The following is a 13,809-nucleotide window of genomic DNA, read 5'->3' as shown; positions in this document are numbered from 1 at the left end:
ACCCGCACTCTGACATATATTTTGTGTTATGGTAGTCTCGGATGACGACACAGCATATGTTGTTTGATTTAAGAACACTTTCACTGCAGATCTGACAAAACACAAAGAAAATTCCAATGTCAGATTTCTAAAGATAGCTACAGCACTCAACCCAAGGTTTACGAATCTGAAGTGCCTTCCAAAATCAGAGAGGGACGAGGTGTGGAGCATGCTTTCAGAAGTCTTAAAAGAGCAACACTCTGATGTAGAAACTACAAAACCCAAACCATCAAAAACAAAAATCAGCTTTCTTTTGGTGACATATGACTCAGATGATGAAAATGAACATGCATTGGTCCGCACTGCTTTAGATCATTATCGAGCAGAATACGTCATCAGTATGGACACATGTCCTTTGGAATGGTGGTTGAAGCATGAAGAGACATATGAATCTTTAGCACATCTGGCATGAAAATATCTTGCAACCCCAGCTACAACAATGCCATGTAAATGCCTGTTCTTACTTTCAGGTGACATTGTAAACAAGAAGTGGGCAGGATTATTTCCTGCAAATGTAAACAAACTTGTTTGTCTGAACGATTGGCTGAAAAGAAAAGGAGTACTTGTGGCACCTTACAGACTAACCAATTTATTTGAGCATAAGCTACAGCTACAGCTCACGAAAGCTCATGCTCAAATAAATTGGTTAGTCTCTAAGGTGCCACAAGTCCTCCTTTTCTTTTTGCGAATACAGACTAACACGGCTGTTACTCTGAAACCTGGCTGAAAAGAAGTACAACTGTGTGGACTTACAGGCTCTAAAGTTTTACATTGCTTTATTATTGAATGCTGTTATTTTTTGTGTATATAATTCTACATTTGTAATTCTACATTTTGTACATAATTCTACGTTCAACTTTGATGATAAAGAGATTGCACTACAGTACTTGTATTAGGTGAATTGAAAATTCCTATTTCTTTTGTTTTTTACAGTGCTAATATTTGTAAACAAAACTAAATAAAGTGAGCACTGTACACTTGGTATTCTGTATTATAATTGAAATCAATATATTTGAAAATGTAGAAAACATCCACAAATATTTAAATTGGTATTCTATTATTATTTAACAGCGTGATTTATCGCACAATTAATCATGATTATTTTTTTTTACTCGCTTGACAGCCCTACTAAGAATGTTCTTTTTCAGCCACTTAATACCCTTATGTTCCAGATCAGAGTACTAGATTGTACCCTTTGCTTAAGGCACATGGAGGGAACTTAGTTCTGGTAGTTCTTGATAATACAGTGCACAAGCAGTTGGCAGCGTCACCTCAGTTTCCCCCCAAGCCACCACAAGCAAGCTTCTCCAGAAGTAATCCAATGATCCCTGGGACACCTTTTCCCCCAAAGGCCTGTGGGAAATATTTCAGTGAGACAATGCTGACTCAATCAACGGTCTCTTCCATTATACAAAATGTCCAATTGCCAAGGAGCAATTATGGTAGCGGGTGGCAGCAACCAGCAAGGCAGCTATAGAGATTTGGCAAATCAAGGACTCTGATTTTTTTTTTTTTTTCTTTTGAAACAATCTTTTCACTTCAGGAGTCATTAACAGAATACTGGCCAGACTCAAAGCACTGACAACAAGGTGTTAAGGATTACTCAATGTATGGAGCTGAATAGGGAGAAGAGAGCTCAGCAAAGCACACACTTAAATGCTTTGCTGAATCAGGAATTTAGATCCTCCGCTAGAGGTCACCCAAAAATATAAACAAATCAAGACTATGGCTTCAGCCTTGTTTATAACTGAATACCTGCCACTAAAATAACTGGTAATTTTAACCGGTTACCTATTTCAACATTTTAACATAGTCCAGCTCCATTTTCTGGGGCCTCACATAAGGCAAATTAGAAAGATACCAGCTAGAGCCAATGCAATGCTATTCATTAAACAATCACTGAACAATACCTTTTTTTTTTTTTTTTTTTTTTTTGGGGGGGGGGGGGGGGCATTTGACCATCTAGTTTTAATTCACTTTCCAGTAACCTATCCTATTCTCTAGGACGCATGTAGCTTGCGATTTGTGCTATATTTGCAGAAGTTAACACCAATTTTCTTTGGTGGATTAATCCTGGCAGGCTTGGCAGAAGAGCATTTTAAAGGAACTCACTGGAGATTTTGAGCTGCAAGTTTTAAAAGTATTTGCCAATAGGATTTAAAAAAAATGGTCACTAGTCTTTACCAGCATAGCTGTTCCATTAATGAACAATATCTTGACTAAATATACTTTGTCAGCTCAGAGATTCACACCTCTGAAGAGGCAGACACTTAAAAAAGCAGTTGCACTCATGAAACAGGAAGATAAATTATTCAATAACAATGTACAGTGATCAGTATATATTTAATACAATTAACTTTACCTTTTCTTGATTAGTAAGATAGTATCTGAACTTCCAAACTAGATCCTGTTCCTCATAGGTCAGTTGCTTTGTTGGTGGATAACTCACTATAATCTATTAAAAAAAATTCCAGAGAATAATTTGTAATAAAAATTATACATATTGATCTTTTAAAGAAGTTGAGGGAATTTAATGTGTCATGTGCCTTACTGACCACATAGTAGAATGAAGGCCTTTGTCTATCCACAAGCAGAACAAAATGGACAATTTCCCCATACTACACACCAGTGATGCTCTTCAACCCTGATCTTTGATGAACCGCCCATAGAGGTCAGGGTATCCATAGACCTATCAATCCTTGGCCCTGCTGCTGAGACTGCCAAAAACGCCAGTTAGTATGTGTGATGCGGATTCCTTCACACTCAGGAGTGTAGTAAGACTAACTCATCTCAAAGTAACCAGATAGGAATGACTGGCCGTTCGTGAGCTGGGCCAAACTACCACCCACCTCCAAGTTGTCTTATTGACAACACATAAGTTCACATTAACAAGAAATCATATATCATCTATTGTATTCCCTTCAAACTTGACGTCAGATACTGAATAAAGTCATTTAGCAAAACAATCTGTATACTTACAAACACCAAAAACTCAAATGAAAGTTACAAACTTACATTAAGCTGATCTCGAGTAGCTGCATTAGGCTTGAGATCATGATCAGAGGGCCCACTTCTTAAACTTCGAGCAAGCTTGTGATGTTTGCTCTCTACTAAATTCTCCTAAAAATACACAAAATAAAAGTCAGCGGTTATAAATATTTAACTCCACTGAAAACAGTCTTGAAATGCAACTGTCTAGAGACCCACCAACATCCTGAATAATATATTACATGCTTAAGTATTCATATCTAAAAACTACTCTATCTTCTGGATTCACAACTTAAAGTACATGCACTTTCAACAGCGAGCGGTCTTATTCCACTAACAATACCATCGCTTTAGGCTTAAAATGCAATTTTATAATTATTTCTCACCTCGGGTGAATGGCTGTCATCAAGGTATTTGTTCAAAGTGAAAGTTATTTACACAGCACCTAAACATGCTAAGGCACTAAAGATGCTAGACACTTTATGGCCAAGCACCACCCCAAAGAGCTTAGCCTAAAGAAGGGGTGGCCAACCTGAGCCTGAGAAGGAGCCAGAATTTACCAATGTACATTGCCAAAGAGCCGCAGTAATACGTCAGCAGCCCCCGCATCAGCTCCCCCACCCCACTCCCAGCACCTCCCACCCACTGGCAGCCCCGCCGATCAGTGCCTCCCCCTCCTTCCCCACATCTCCCAATCAGCTGTTTCGTGGCATGCAGGAGGCTCTGGGACGGAGGGGAGAGGAGCGAGGGCACTCCAGGCTCAGGGGAGGGGGCAGGAAGGGGTGGAGTGGGGGCAGAGCCTGTGGCAGAGCTGGGGGTTAAGCAGTGAGCACCCCCGGCACATTGGAAAGGTGGCGCCTGGAGCTCCAGCCCCAGAGTCGGTGCCTAGACAAGGAGCCGCATATTAACTTCTGAAGAGCCGCATGTGGCTCCGGAGCCACAGGTTGCCCCGGAGCCACAGGTTGTCCACCCCTGGTCTAAAGGCTCTGCATATATTAGATTTCCCTCTTGCCCCCCAGAGTTTATTGTTAATACTGGTTCAGCTGGAGCCATAATAGCAACAGTAGAAGCAACAGTGTGAACAAGATTTCAGCTGCCACCACCATTTCAGCACTGCAACAACTGGACTACCCGACAGCAGTGTTAGATGGCATGGTGCTGACAATGGTGTCATCAGTCGAAGCCCCATCTACATGGGGGCTCCTGAAGTTGCAGCTGAACTGGCATTCGCAATAATAGAACTGTTTTCTAGAACTGTATTTATAAGGACAACAGGGACAACAGAAGGAAGTGGAGCAAGAAAGGGATTTCACATAAGCAAAGTACCTGGGGCAATATTTAACTTGCCTCTCCTTAGTTTCAATATTTTCCCCCTCCTCTGTTCCTTCTTGCCTTATATCTGCACCTACCCATCTCCTTTACTAAGGTAACAATCACCCTCCTTTCTCACTTGTCTCCAGCTTGCCTCCGACCACCAAGAGGAGAAGGCGGGTGGTGGTGGTCGGGGACTCTCTCCTCCGGGGGACTGAGTCATCTATCTGCCGCCCTGACCGGGAAAACCGAGAAGTCTGCTGCTTGCCAGGGGCTAAGATTCGCGATGTGACGGAGAGACTGCCGAGACTCATCAAGCCCTCGGATCGCTACCCCTTCCTGCTTCTCCACGTGGGCACCAATGATACTGCCAAGAATGACCTTGAGCGGATCACTGCGGACTACGTGGCTCTGGGAAGAAGGATAAAGGAGTTGGAGGCGCAAGTGGTCTTCTCGTCCATCCTCCCCGTGGAAGGAAAAGGCCTGGGTAGGGACCGTCGAATCGTGGAAGTCAACGAATGGCTACGCAGGTGGTGTCGGAGAGAAGGCTTTGGATTCTTTGACCATGGGATGGTGTTCCATGAAGGAGGAGTGCTGGGCAGAGACGGGCTCCATCTTACGAAGAGAGGGAAGAGCATCTTTGCCAGCAGGCTGGCTAACCTAGTGAGGAGGGCTTTAAACTAGGTTCACCGGGGGAAGGAGACCAAAGCCCTGAGGTAAGTGGGAAAGCGGGATACCGGGAGGAAGCACAGGCAGGAATGTCTGTGAGGGGAGGGCTCCTGCCTCATACTGGGAATGAGGGGCGATCAACAGGTTATCTCAAGTGCTTATATACAAATGCACAAAGCCTTGGAAACAAGCAGGGAGAACTGGAGGTCCTGGTGATGTCAAGGAACTATGACGTGATTGGAATAACAGAGACTTGGTGGGATAGCTCACATGACTGGAGTACAGTCATGGATGGTTATAAACTGTTCAGGAAGGACAGGCAGGGCAGAAAAGGTGGGGGAGTAGCACTGTATGTAAGGGAGCAGTATGACTGCTCAGAGCTCCGGTACGAAACTGTGGAAAAACCTGAGTGTCTCTGGATTAAGTTTAGAAGTGTGTGCAACAAGAGTGATGTAGTGGTGGGAGTCTGCTATAGACCACCGGACCAGGGGGATGAGGTGGATGAGGCTTTCTTCCGGCAACTCACGGAAGCTACTAGATCGCATGCCCTGATTCTCATGGGTGACTTTAATTTTCCTGATATCTGCTGGGAGAGCAATACAGCGGTGCATAGACAATCCAGGAAGTTTTTGGAAAGCGTAGGGGACAATTTCCTGGCGCAAGTGCTAGGGGAGCCAACTAGGGGGGGCGCTTTTCTTGACCTGCTGCTCACAAACCGGGTAGAATTAGTGGGGGAAGCAAAAGTGGATGGGAATCTGGGAGGCAGTGACCATGAGTTGGTTGAGTTCAGGATCCTGACGCAGGGAAGAAAGGTAAGCAGCAGGATACGGACCCTGGACTTCAGGAAAGCAGACTTCGACTCCCTCAGGGAACAGATGGCCAGGATCCCCTGGGGGACTAACATGAAGGGGAAGGGAGTCCAGGAGAGCTGGCTGTATTTCAAGGAATCCCTGTTGAGGTTACAGGGACAAACCATCCCGATGAGTCGAAAGAATAGTAAACATGGCAAGCGACCAGCTTGGCTTAATGGTGAAATCCTAGCGGATCTTAAACATAAAAAAGAAGCTTACAAGAAGTGGAAGGTTGGACATATGACCAGGGAAGAGTATAAAAATATTGCTCGGGCATGTAGGAAAGATATCAGGAGGGCCAAATCGCACCTGGAGCTGCAGCTAGCAAGAGATGTCAAGAGTAACAAGAAGGGTTTCTTCAGGTATGTTGGCAACAAGAAGAAAGCCAAGGAAAGTGTGGGCCCCTTACTGAATGAGGGAGGCAACCTAGTGACAGAGGATGTGGAAAAAGCTAATGTACTCAATGCTTTTTTTGCCTCTGTTTTCACTAACAAGGTCAGCTCCCAGACTGCTGCGCTGGGCATCACAGAATGGGGAAAAGATGGCCAGCCCTCTGTGGAGATAGAGGTGGTTAGGGACTATTTAGAAAAGCTGGACGTGCACAAGTCCATGGGGCCGGACGAGTTACATCCGAGAGTGCTGAAGGAATTGGCGGCTGTGATTGCAGAGCCCTTGGCCATTATCTTTGAAAACTCGTGGCGAACGGGGGAAGTCCCGGATGACTGGAAAAAGGCTAATGTAGTGCCAATCTTTAAAAAAGGGAAGAAGGAGGATCCTGGGAACTACAGGCCGGTCAGCCTCACCTCAGTCCCTGGAAAAATCATGGAGCAGGTCCTCAAAGAATCAATCCTGAAGCACTTACATGAGAGGAAAGTGATCAGGAACAGTCAGCATGGATTCACCAAGGGAAGGTCATGCCTGACTAATCTAATCGCCTTTTATGATGAGATTACTGGTTCTGTGGATGAAGGGAAAGCAGTGGATGTATTGTTTCTTGACTTTAGCAAAGCTTTTGACACTGTCTCCCACAGTATTTTTGTCAGCAAGTTAAGGAAGTATGGGCTAGATGAATGCACTATAAGGTGGGTAGAAAGCTGGCTAGATTGTCGGGCTCAACGGGTAGTGATAAATGGCTCCATGTCTAGTTGGCAGCCGGTGTCAAGTGGAGTGCCCCAGGGGTCGGTCCTGGGGCCGGTTTTGTTCAATATCTTCATAAATGATCTGGAGGATGGTGTGGATTGCACTCTCAGCAAATTTGCAGATGATACTAAACTGGAAGGAGTGGTAGATACGCTGGAGGGGAGGGATAGGATACAGAAGGACCTAGACAAATTGGAGGATTGGGCCAAAAGAAATCTGATGAGGTTCAATAAGGATAAGTGCAGGGTCCTGCACTTAGGATGGAAGAATCCAATGCACCGCTACAGACTAGGGACCGAATGGCTAGGCAGCAGTTCTGCGGAAAAGGACCTAGGGGTGACAGTGGACGAGAAGCTGGATATGAGTCAACAGTGTGCCCTTGTTGCCAAGAAGGCCAATGGCATTTTGGGATGTATAAGTAGGGGCATAGCGAGCAGATCGAGGGACGTGATCGTTCCCCTCTATTCGACACTGGTGAGGCCTCATCTGGAGTACTGTGTCCAGTTTTGGGCCCCACACTACAAGAAGGATGTGGATAAATTGGAGAGAGTCCAGCGAAGGGCAACAAAAATGATTAGGGGTCTAGAGCACATGACTTATGAAGAGAGGCTGAGGGAGCTGGGATTGTTTAGTCTGCGGAAAAGAAGAATGAGGGGGGATTTGATAGCTGCTTTCAACTACCTGAAAGGGGGTTCCAAAGAGGATGGCTCTAGACTGTTCTCAATGGTAGCAGATGACAGAACGAGGAGTAATGGTCTCAAGTTGCAATGGGGGAGGTTTAGATTGGATATTAGGAAAAACTTTTTCACTAAGAGGGTGGTGAAACACTGGAATGCGTTACCTAGGGAGGTGGTAGAATCTCCTTCCTTAGAGGTTTTTAAGGTCAGGCTTGACAAAGCCCTGGCTGGGATGATTTAACTGGGAATTGGTCCTGCTTCGAGCAGGGGGTTGGACTAGATGACCTTCTGGGGTCCCTTCCAACCCTGATATTCTATGATTCTATGATTCCCCTTCCCTTACCACATAAGTGTTAATAGCGTAACCCCCTCCCCCACATAAATGAAGGTTGGTTACTTGTAACTGGAGTTTGTCAAGTTGGATTCTGCATATTCACACTCATGGCACTTATGCCAACGCAGCAGGATGACAGAACCCTCTGGGAATAGTGCCTATTGTTAAGGAAAAGTTAGCACATGTGACTCCATTTTGGTTTGGAACCCACCATTGTTTAAATGCCAGCACATCATACACCAGGAGGAGTAATCCTTAGATACTGAATCCATGTGAAAATCCTCCTCCTCGTCTCCAGCCTGCCTTGATTTGCAGTATCTGGTTTTTGTCAGTCTCTAACTCCCTGTCTCTTGGCCTTGATATGAGGCCTCCCATCCTGATAATAAAAGTTACTGATGCATGGCTTTAGGACCATGCTGTGTAATTAACATACTGGTATAGCACGAGGAATGCACCAAGCAGGGATAGGTGGTAGATAAGACAAGGGTTTGTTTATTGGCTAAGGTTTCCGATGCACGAGGGCAACATGCTTTGCTAAAAAGTATTTAACCTTTGTATAATTTGCAGTCAGGGTCCCCTCCTGGCTAGCAGGGGGGCACCACGCTCGAGCGTAATAAACTTAGTGTCTTTTGGGAACTCTGCAGTTGTGGACTTTATTTCTGTGCCTCAGCCTAGATTTGAACTGTGCATGTCCTACAAGGTGTAATTCGCAGCACTTGTGTGCGTGTCCTACAAGGTGTAATTCGCAGCACTTGTGTGCGTCTTATCAGGTGTAATTCGTAACACTATCAGGGTGCCGATGTGTCACCCCTGCCCCTCCATGTTCTGAGGGTGTGGGTATAAAAGGGGTGTGGCAGCAGTTGCCGCCTCAGTCCCTTCCATTGCTAAAGCAGAACCCCGACATATTGAAATTTGGACTCCGCATGGGGAAGATAGGCAGGGAGAACGAACATGCAGAGTCCATCTTGAAGAACTCCGGTTACAAGTAACCTAACTTCACTTCTTCGCGTGTCCTCTGCATATTTCTACTCATGGGATAGTTTAGCAAGCAGTACAGCAAATTGGCTGGAGGAGTGTGAAGTCGTAGTTAAAGACTGGAGTACTGCTCTACCAAAGTATCAGCCATGGATGCCAGATCCAATGCAGATGTTTCACAAAAGTGTGAACCAACCTTTAAGCAGCAGCTTTGCATGTATCAATAAGGGAAAATATTTTATCCAGGTAATATGCTAGTGCTCTCTTAGCAGCTAATGAATGTAATCTGGCCTTCCTTTTACCTGAATGAGGCTTTGGAAAGAATACTGGTACACTGATACTTTGATTTACACAAAACTCCAAAGTTACCTTGGGAAGGAATTTAGCAGCTGGTCTAAGAACCACTTTTTGTCTTTAAAAATACTGGAATAAGGGGTCTGTCATCAATGCATGCAGTTCACTTAATCTTCTACCAGAAAGTAATAACTATTATAAAAGCTGTCCTCACTGAAAGACAAACGAAGAGCAGCTCATTAGAGGTTCAAATGGGTGAGACACGAATTGAGTTACAACTAAATTCAAATTCCATGGTGGGACAAGGTTCCATAATGAGGGGATCCAGGTTGAACTGGCCTCTTAAAAAGCTTCTCACCAATGTACATGAAAAAATACATTTTCCATTAACATGAGTATGATGCACTGTTATTGCCGCTACATGGGCCTTACTGGAGGGCAAAGACAATCCTATTACTTTTAAGTGTAACAAATATTCTAAAATAGGTTGTATGGGAGCTGAAATTGGTCAACACGTTTTTCAGTTGTCCATAAAACAAATTTTTTTCACTTGAACTTCTAACTTTTTTCTATTTGACAGCTTTCCGAATTAATTATATCTTGTTGCACCTCAACCAAACACGATCTTTCTGACTCGATCAAAGGCATATTACCCATGCTGCTGGATGTAACAATCAGAGATCTGGATGGAAGACCTGGGGCAGCAGGTTTGTTGATAACAGGAGCATCTTGTAGTTGCTGTTGGATGAATGGAGTAACTCGGTGTACCACTGTTGCCTTGGCCCTGCTGGAGCAATGAGAATCACCCTGGCTCAATCCTGCCTTATCTTTTTTAAGTCTCTGGTGACAAGTGAAAATGGGAGCAATGTATATCTCAAACGCATCCCTCAATGACAGACTGCCTGAGCCAATCTTGAGCAAAAAACAGGGACATTTCTAACTGAATCTTGTCGCAAAGAGACCTATGACCAGAAATCCCCAAAGGCTGAAAACATTCTGGGTAACAGAATTCTTTAGAGACCATTCGTGCATCTGCAACAAAATCTCTGCTCAGTTGATCTGCAATCAAACTGTGTTGCTCCACTATGTGTTGGGCAATTGGGTATATATTTTACTGGATACACCAGTCTAAAAGTTTTATTGCCTTTTTGCATCGTTGAGAAAAATCGAGCGCCTCCTTGTTTGTTCAAATAATACATTAAGAACATAAGAATGGCTACACTGGGTCAGACCAAAGGTCCATCCAGCCCAGTATCCTGTCTACCGACAGTGGCCAATGCCAAGTACCCCAGAGGGAGTGAACCCAATAGGTAACGATCAAGTGATCTCTCTCCTGCCATCCATGTCCACTCTCTGACAAACAGAGGCTAGGGACACCATTCCTTACCCATCCTGGCTAATGGCCATTAATGAATTTATCTAGTTCTCTTTTAAACCCTGTTATAGTCCTAGCCTTCACAACCTCCTCAGGCAAGGAGTTCCACAGGTTGACTGTGCACTGTGTGAAGACGACCTTCCTTTTATTGGTTTTAAACCTGCTGCCCATTAATTTCATTTGGTGGCCCCTAGTTCTTATTTTATGGGAACAAGTAAATAACTTCCTTATTCACTTTCTCCACACCACTCATGATCTTATATCCCCCCTTAGTCTCCTCTTTTCCAAGCTGAAAAGTCCTAGCTTCTTTAATCTCTTCTCATATGGAACCCATTCCAAACCCCTAATCATTTTAGTTGCCCTTTTCTGAACCTTTTTTAATGCCAGTATATCTTTTTTGAGATGAGGGGACCACATCTGTATGCAGTATTCAAGATGTGGACGTACCATGGATTTATATAAGGGCAATAAGATATTGTCCGTCTTATTCTCTATCCCTTTTTAAATGATTCCTAACAACCTGTTTGCTTTTTTGACTGCCGCTGCACACTGCATGGACGTCTTCAGAGAACTATCCACAATGATTCCAAGATCTTTCCTGATGAGTTGTAGCTAAATTATATCGTATGTATAGTTGCGGTTAATTTTTCCAATGTGCATTACTTTACATTTATCCACATGAAATTTCATTTGCCATTTTGTTACCCAGTCACTTAGTTTGATGAGATCTTTTTGAAGTTCTTCACAGCCTGCTTTGGTCTTAACTATCTTGAGCAACACATTGCCCATGGCCACTTGAATCACCTCATTCCGCACATGTGAAAGAAACGCTTTGAGACCCAGACAGATTGACCTCAGTGCTAGTGCATTTATATGAAATTGGGATTCTCTGTAGGTCTAAAGACTTCAAACAAACATGTTGTGAAGTTTTCCTCTCCCTCCCCACACTGTCTTTGTGGAACCTGTAATTATTATTAATGAAGAAGAGCCGGGTTGAATACAATTCCCTTGAGGACATTCTGTGGTTTCAACCACCACATTAGAGGAAGATACACTTTCCTCGGAACAGTGAGTACTTTTAGCATACAGTCCATAATGGGATTGAAGTTCTTTAGGAGCCAGTGCTGAAGATGCCTCACTCTGAGCCTGGCATACAGAGTCATATATGTTGTGACACAGACAACCAAAAAACTACATTCTGAGAGGGATGTTGAAGGACTCTGTGGCATTTATGATTAAAAACCTCTCTTCTGGAAGGAAAGCTCTTCCTTTTATAGAGTCAAGAATCACATCATTGAATGGAATCTTTTGTGATGGGGGAGAAGAGACTTTTTCCATTTATGAACAATGAGGAGTCTGATGGCACCTTAAGAACTAACCAATTTATTTGGGCATAAGCTTTCGTGGGTTAAAAACCCCCACTTCTTCACTTGCATCTGAAGAAGTGAGGATTTTTACCCACGAAAGCTTATGCCCAAATAAATCTGTTGGACCTTAAGGTGCCACCGGACTCCTAGTTGTTTTTGTGGATATAGACTAACACGGCTACTGATACTTTCCATTTATGAGAAGAACTAGTGTTCTGAACACAATGAGTGATCGGAATGGCCTTCCTTAAATCTTCAGATGGAGCCTTCAGGAGCCAATCATCTAAGTAAGGGAAGATGAAAATTCCTTACCTCCTCAAATACACTGTTATCGGAGCCAGGCATTTTGTAAAAACTCTGGGTGCAGTGGAAAGGCCAAAGGGTAAGACTCTGTACTGGAAATGGTGTACCAATAGAAAAACATAGGTACTTGTGATGCAGGAGTCTTAGTGAAATATGAAAGTACGGATCTAACAGACAGATTCAGGTCCTTTCACTGCTGTGGGTGGAAGGAACTGAGGCAGCAATGAGAGCCATGCCCCTTTTATACCCACACCCTCAGAGTATGCTCAAGTGCTAGGGTGGGGGTGAAGCTGCAGGGGCATCCTAACGGGCACTGCTACCAGGATATTCTAAGGTCCTGCTGAACCAGTCAGCACAAGTCCCATGAATGGGAATATGCAGAGGACACTTGAAGAACTAAAAATATTTGACCATCCCACCAATTCTAATAACAAACTGATAATAAGTTAAAATTCTCCCTACTATTTCTCGACTAGGTTTACTCAAGACTTAACACACTGGCAGTAGCCACAACTTTGTGCTGCAATTAAACTTACTTGAGACCATAGCAGATAATTGTCAAAAATGTTTTTCTCCGCCACTTGCAAGAACTTCACAGCACACCACAATGAAATTTTGTTATGATCTGGATTGTGTTGCACAGAGAATTACTCACCATCGACATCTGGGGATCTGGAACCTTAACAATCTCAGAGCTTGTTAAAATTGGAGAGGACTCATCACCATCCTGGATAACAACATAATTGAAAGGCACAATAAATGTCACACAAGTTATAATGAATATGACTTCTGTCAGAATTTACTACTTTACATATTCAAGAGAAAATAAAGCAATTAAACTTTCAATGGACAACCAACAAAGGGCATAAAGGATAAGAAAATATAGAAAGAAATTGTTCTAGCTAATTTTTGACAAAGTTGAGAAGATTGAAGGAAATAGGAGACTGAAGGATAAACTCCATCTATTTATGTGACAAATTTAGAGATAAGTAAGTTTAAAACGTCATCAGCATTAGCATTTTAGTGAAGAAAAAAAATGGATGGAAATGTTTACCAATATTATTATGATGTATCCGTCATGGGAGTGCTTAGAGGGCCCCATTGTGCGGGCAAACAATTTTCAAAACCTGTAGCCAAAACACGTATGGACAAAATTTAAATGTCCCATCGTGAAAATATGGGTTGACTGATTTGGAATATTTGCTGAAGTTGAGGGAAAATGAACACACAGACACACACCCTATACTGAGGGGTCAGTATAGAATGCAGCACAGACCACCATTTTGGGAAGCATTTTTTTAGAAATTGCAGAATGGCACAAAGCTCTCTGTTTCTAGTTTGAACTGGGAACTATAAGGAATCTGCTTCTCCTCCTCATCACTCCCTGCATTTATTTTTTTTAATATAGCTAGCCGTTTTCTGGATGATGAATGAGGCAGACTAATATATAGCTCACTTTTCTGCGCATATATGGTTTCTACAGTGC

The 13,809-nt window shown here is 43.4% G+C and overlaps 1 protein-coding gene across 1 annotated transcript in view; it reads right to left on the bottom strand.

The window, feature by feature from the left end:
• PIK3C3 (phosphatidylinositol 3-kinase catalytic subunit type 3) overlaps positions 1-13,809 on the bottom strand; it is a 135,845-nt gene that overhangs the window by 89,673 nt on the left and 32,363 nt on the right. Inside the window, exons 7-9 of the mRNA XM_074952302.1 lie at positions 12,979-13,050; positions 3,055-3,159; positions 2,402-2,494 (exon numbers count right to left, since the gene is read on the bottom strand). Coding sequence (XP_074808403.1) covers positions 2,402-2,494; positions 3,055-3,159; positions 12,979-13,050 — 270 coding nt within the window. The remainder of the gene's footprint in view (positions 1-2,401; positions 2,495-3,054; positions 3,160-12,978; positions 13,051-13,809) is intronic.

This window comes from Natator depressus, chromosome 5 (assembly GCF_965152275.1).
Source record: "Natator depressus isolate rNatDep1 chromosome 5, rNatDep2.hap1, whole genome shotgun sequence".
Taxonomy (NCBI): domain Eukaryota; kingdom Metazoa; phylum Chordata; order Testudines; family Cheloniidae; genus Natator; species Natator depressus.
The sequence above is the reverse complement of the archived record's forward strand: the minus strand, read 5'-3'. Positions and strand labels throughout refer to the sequence as shown.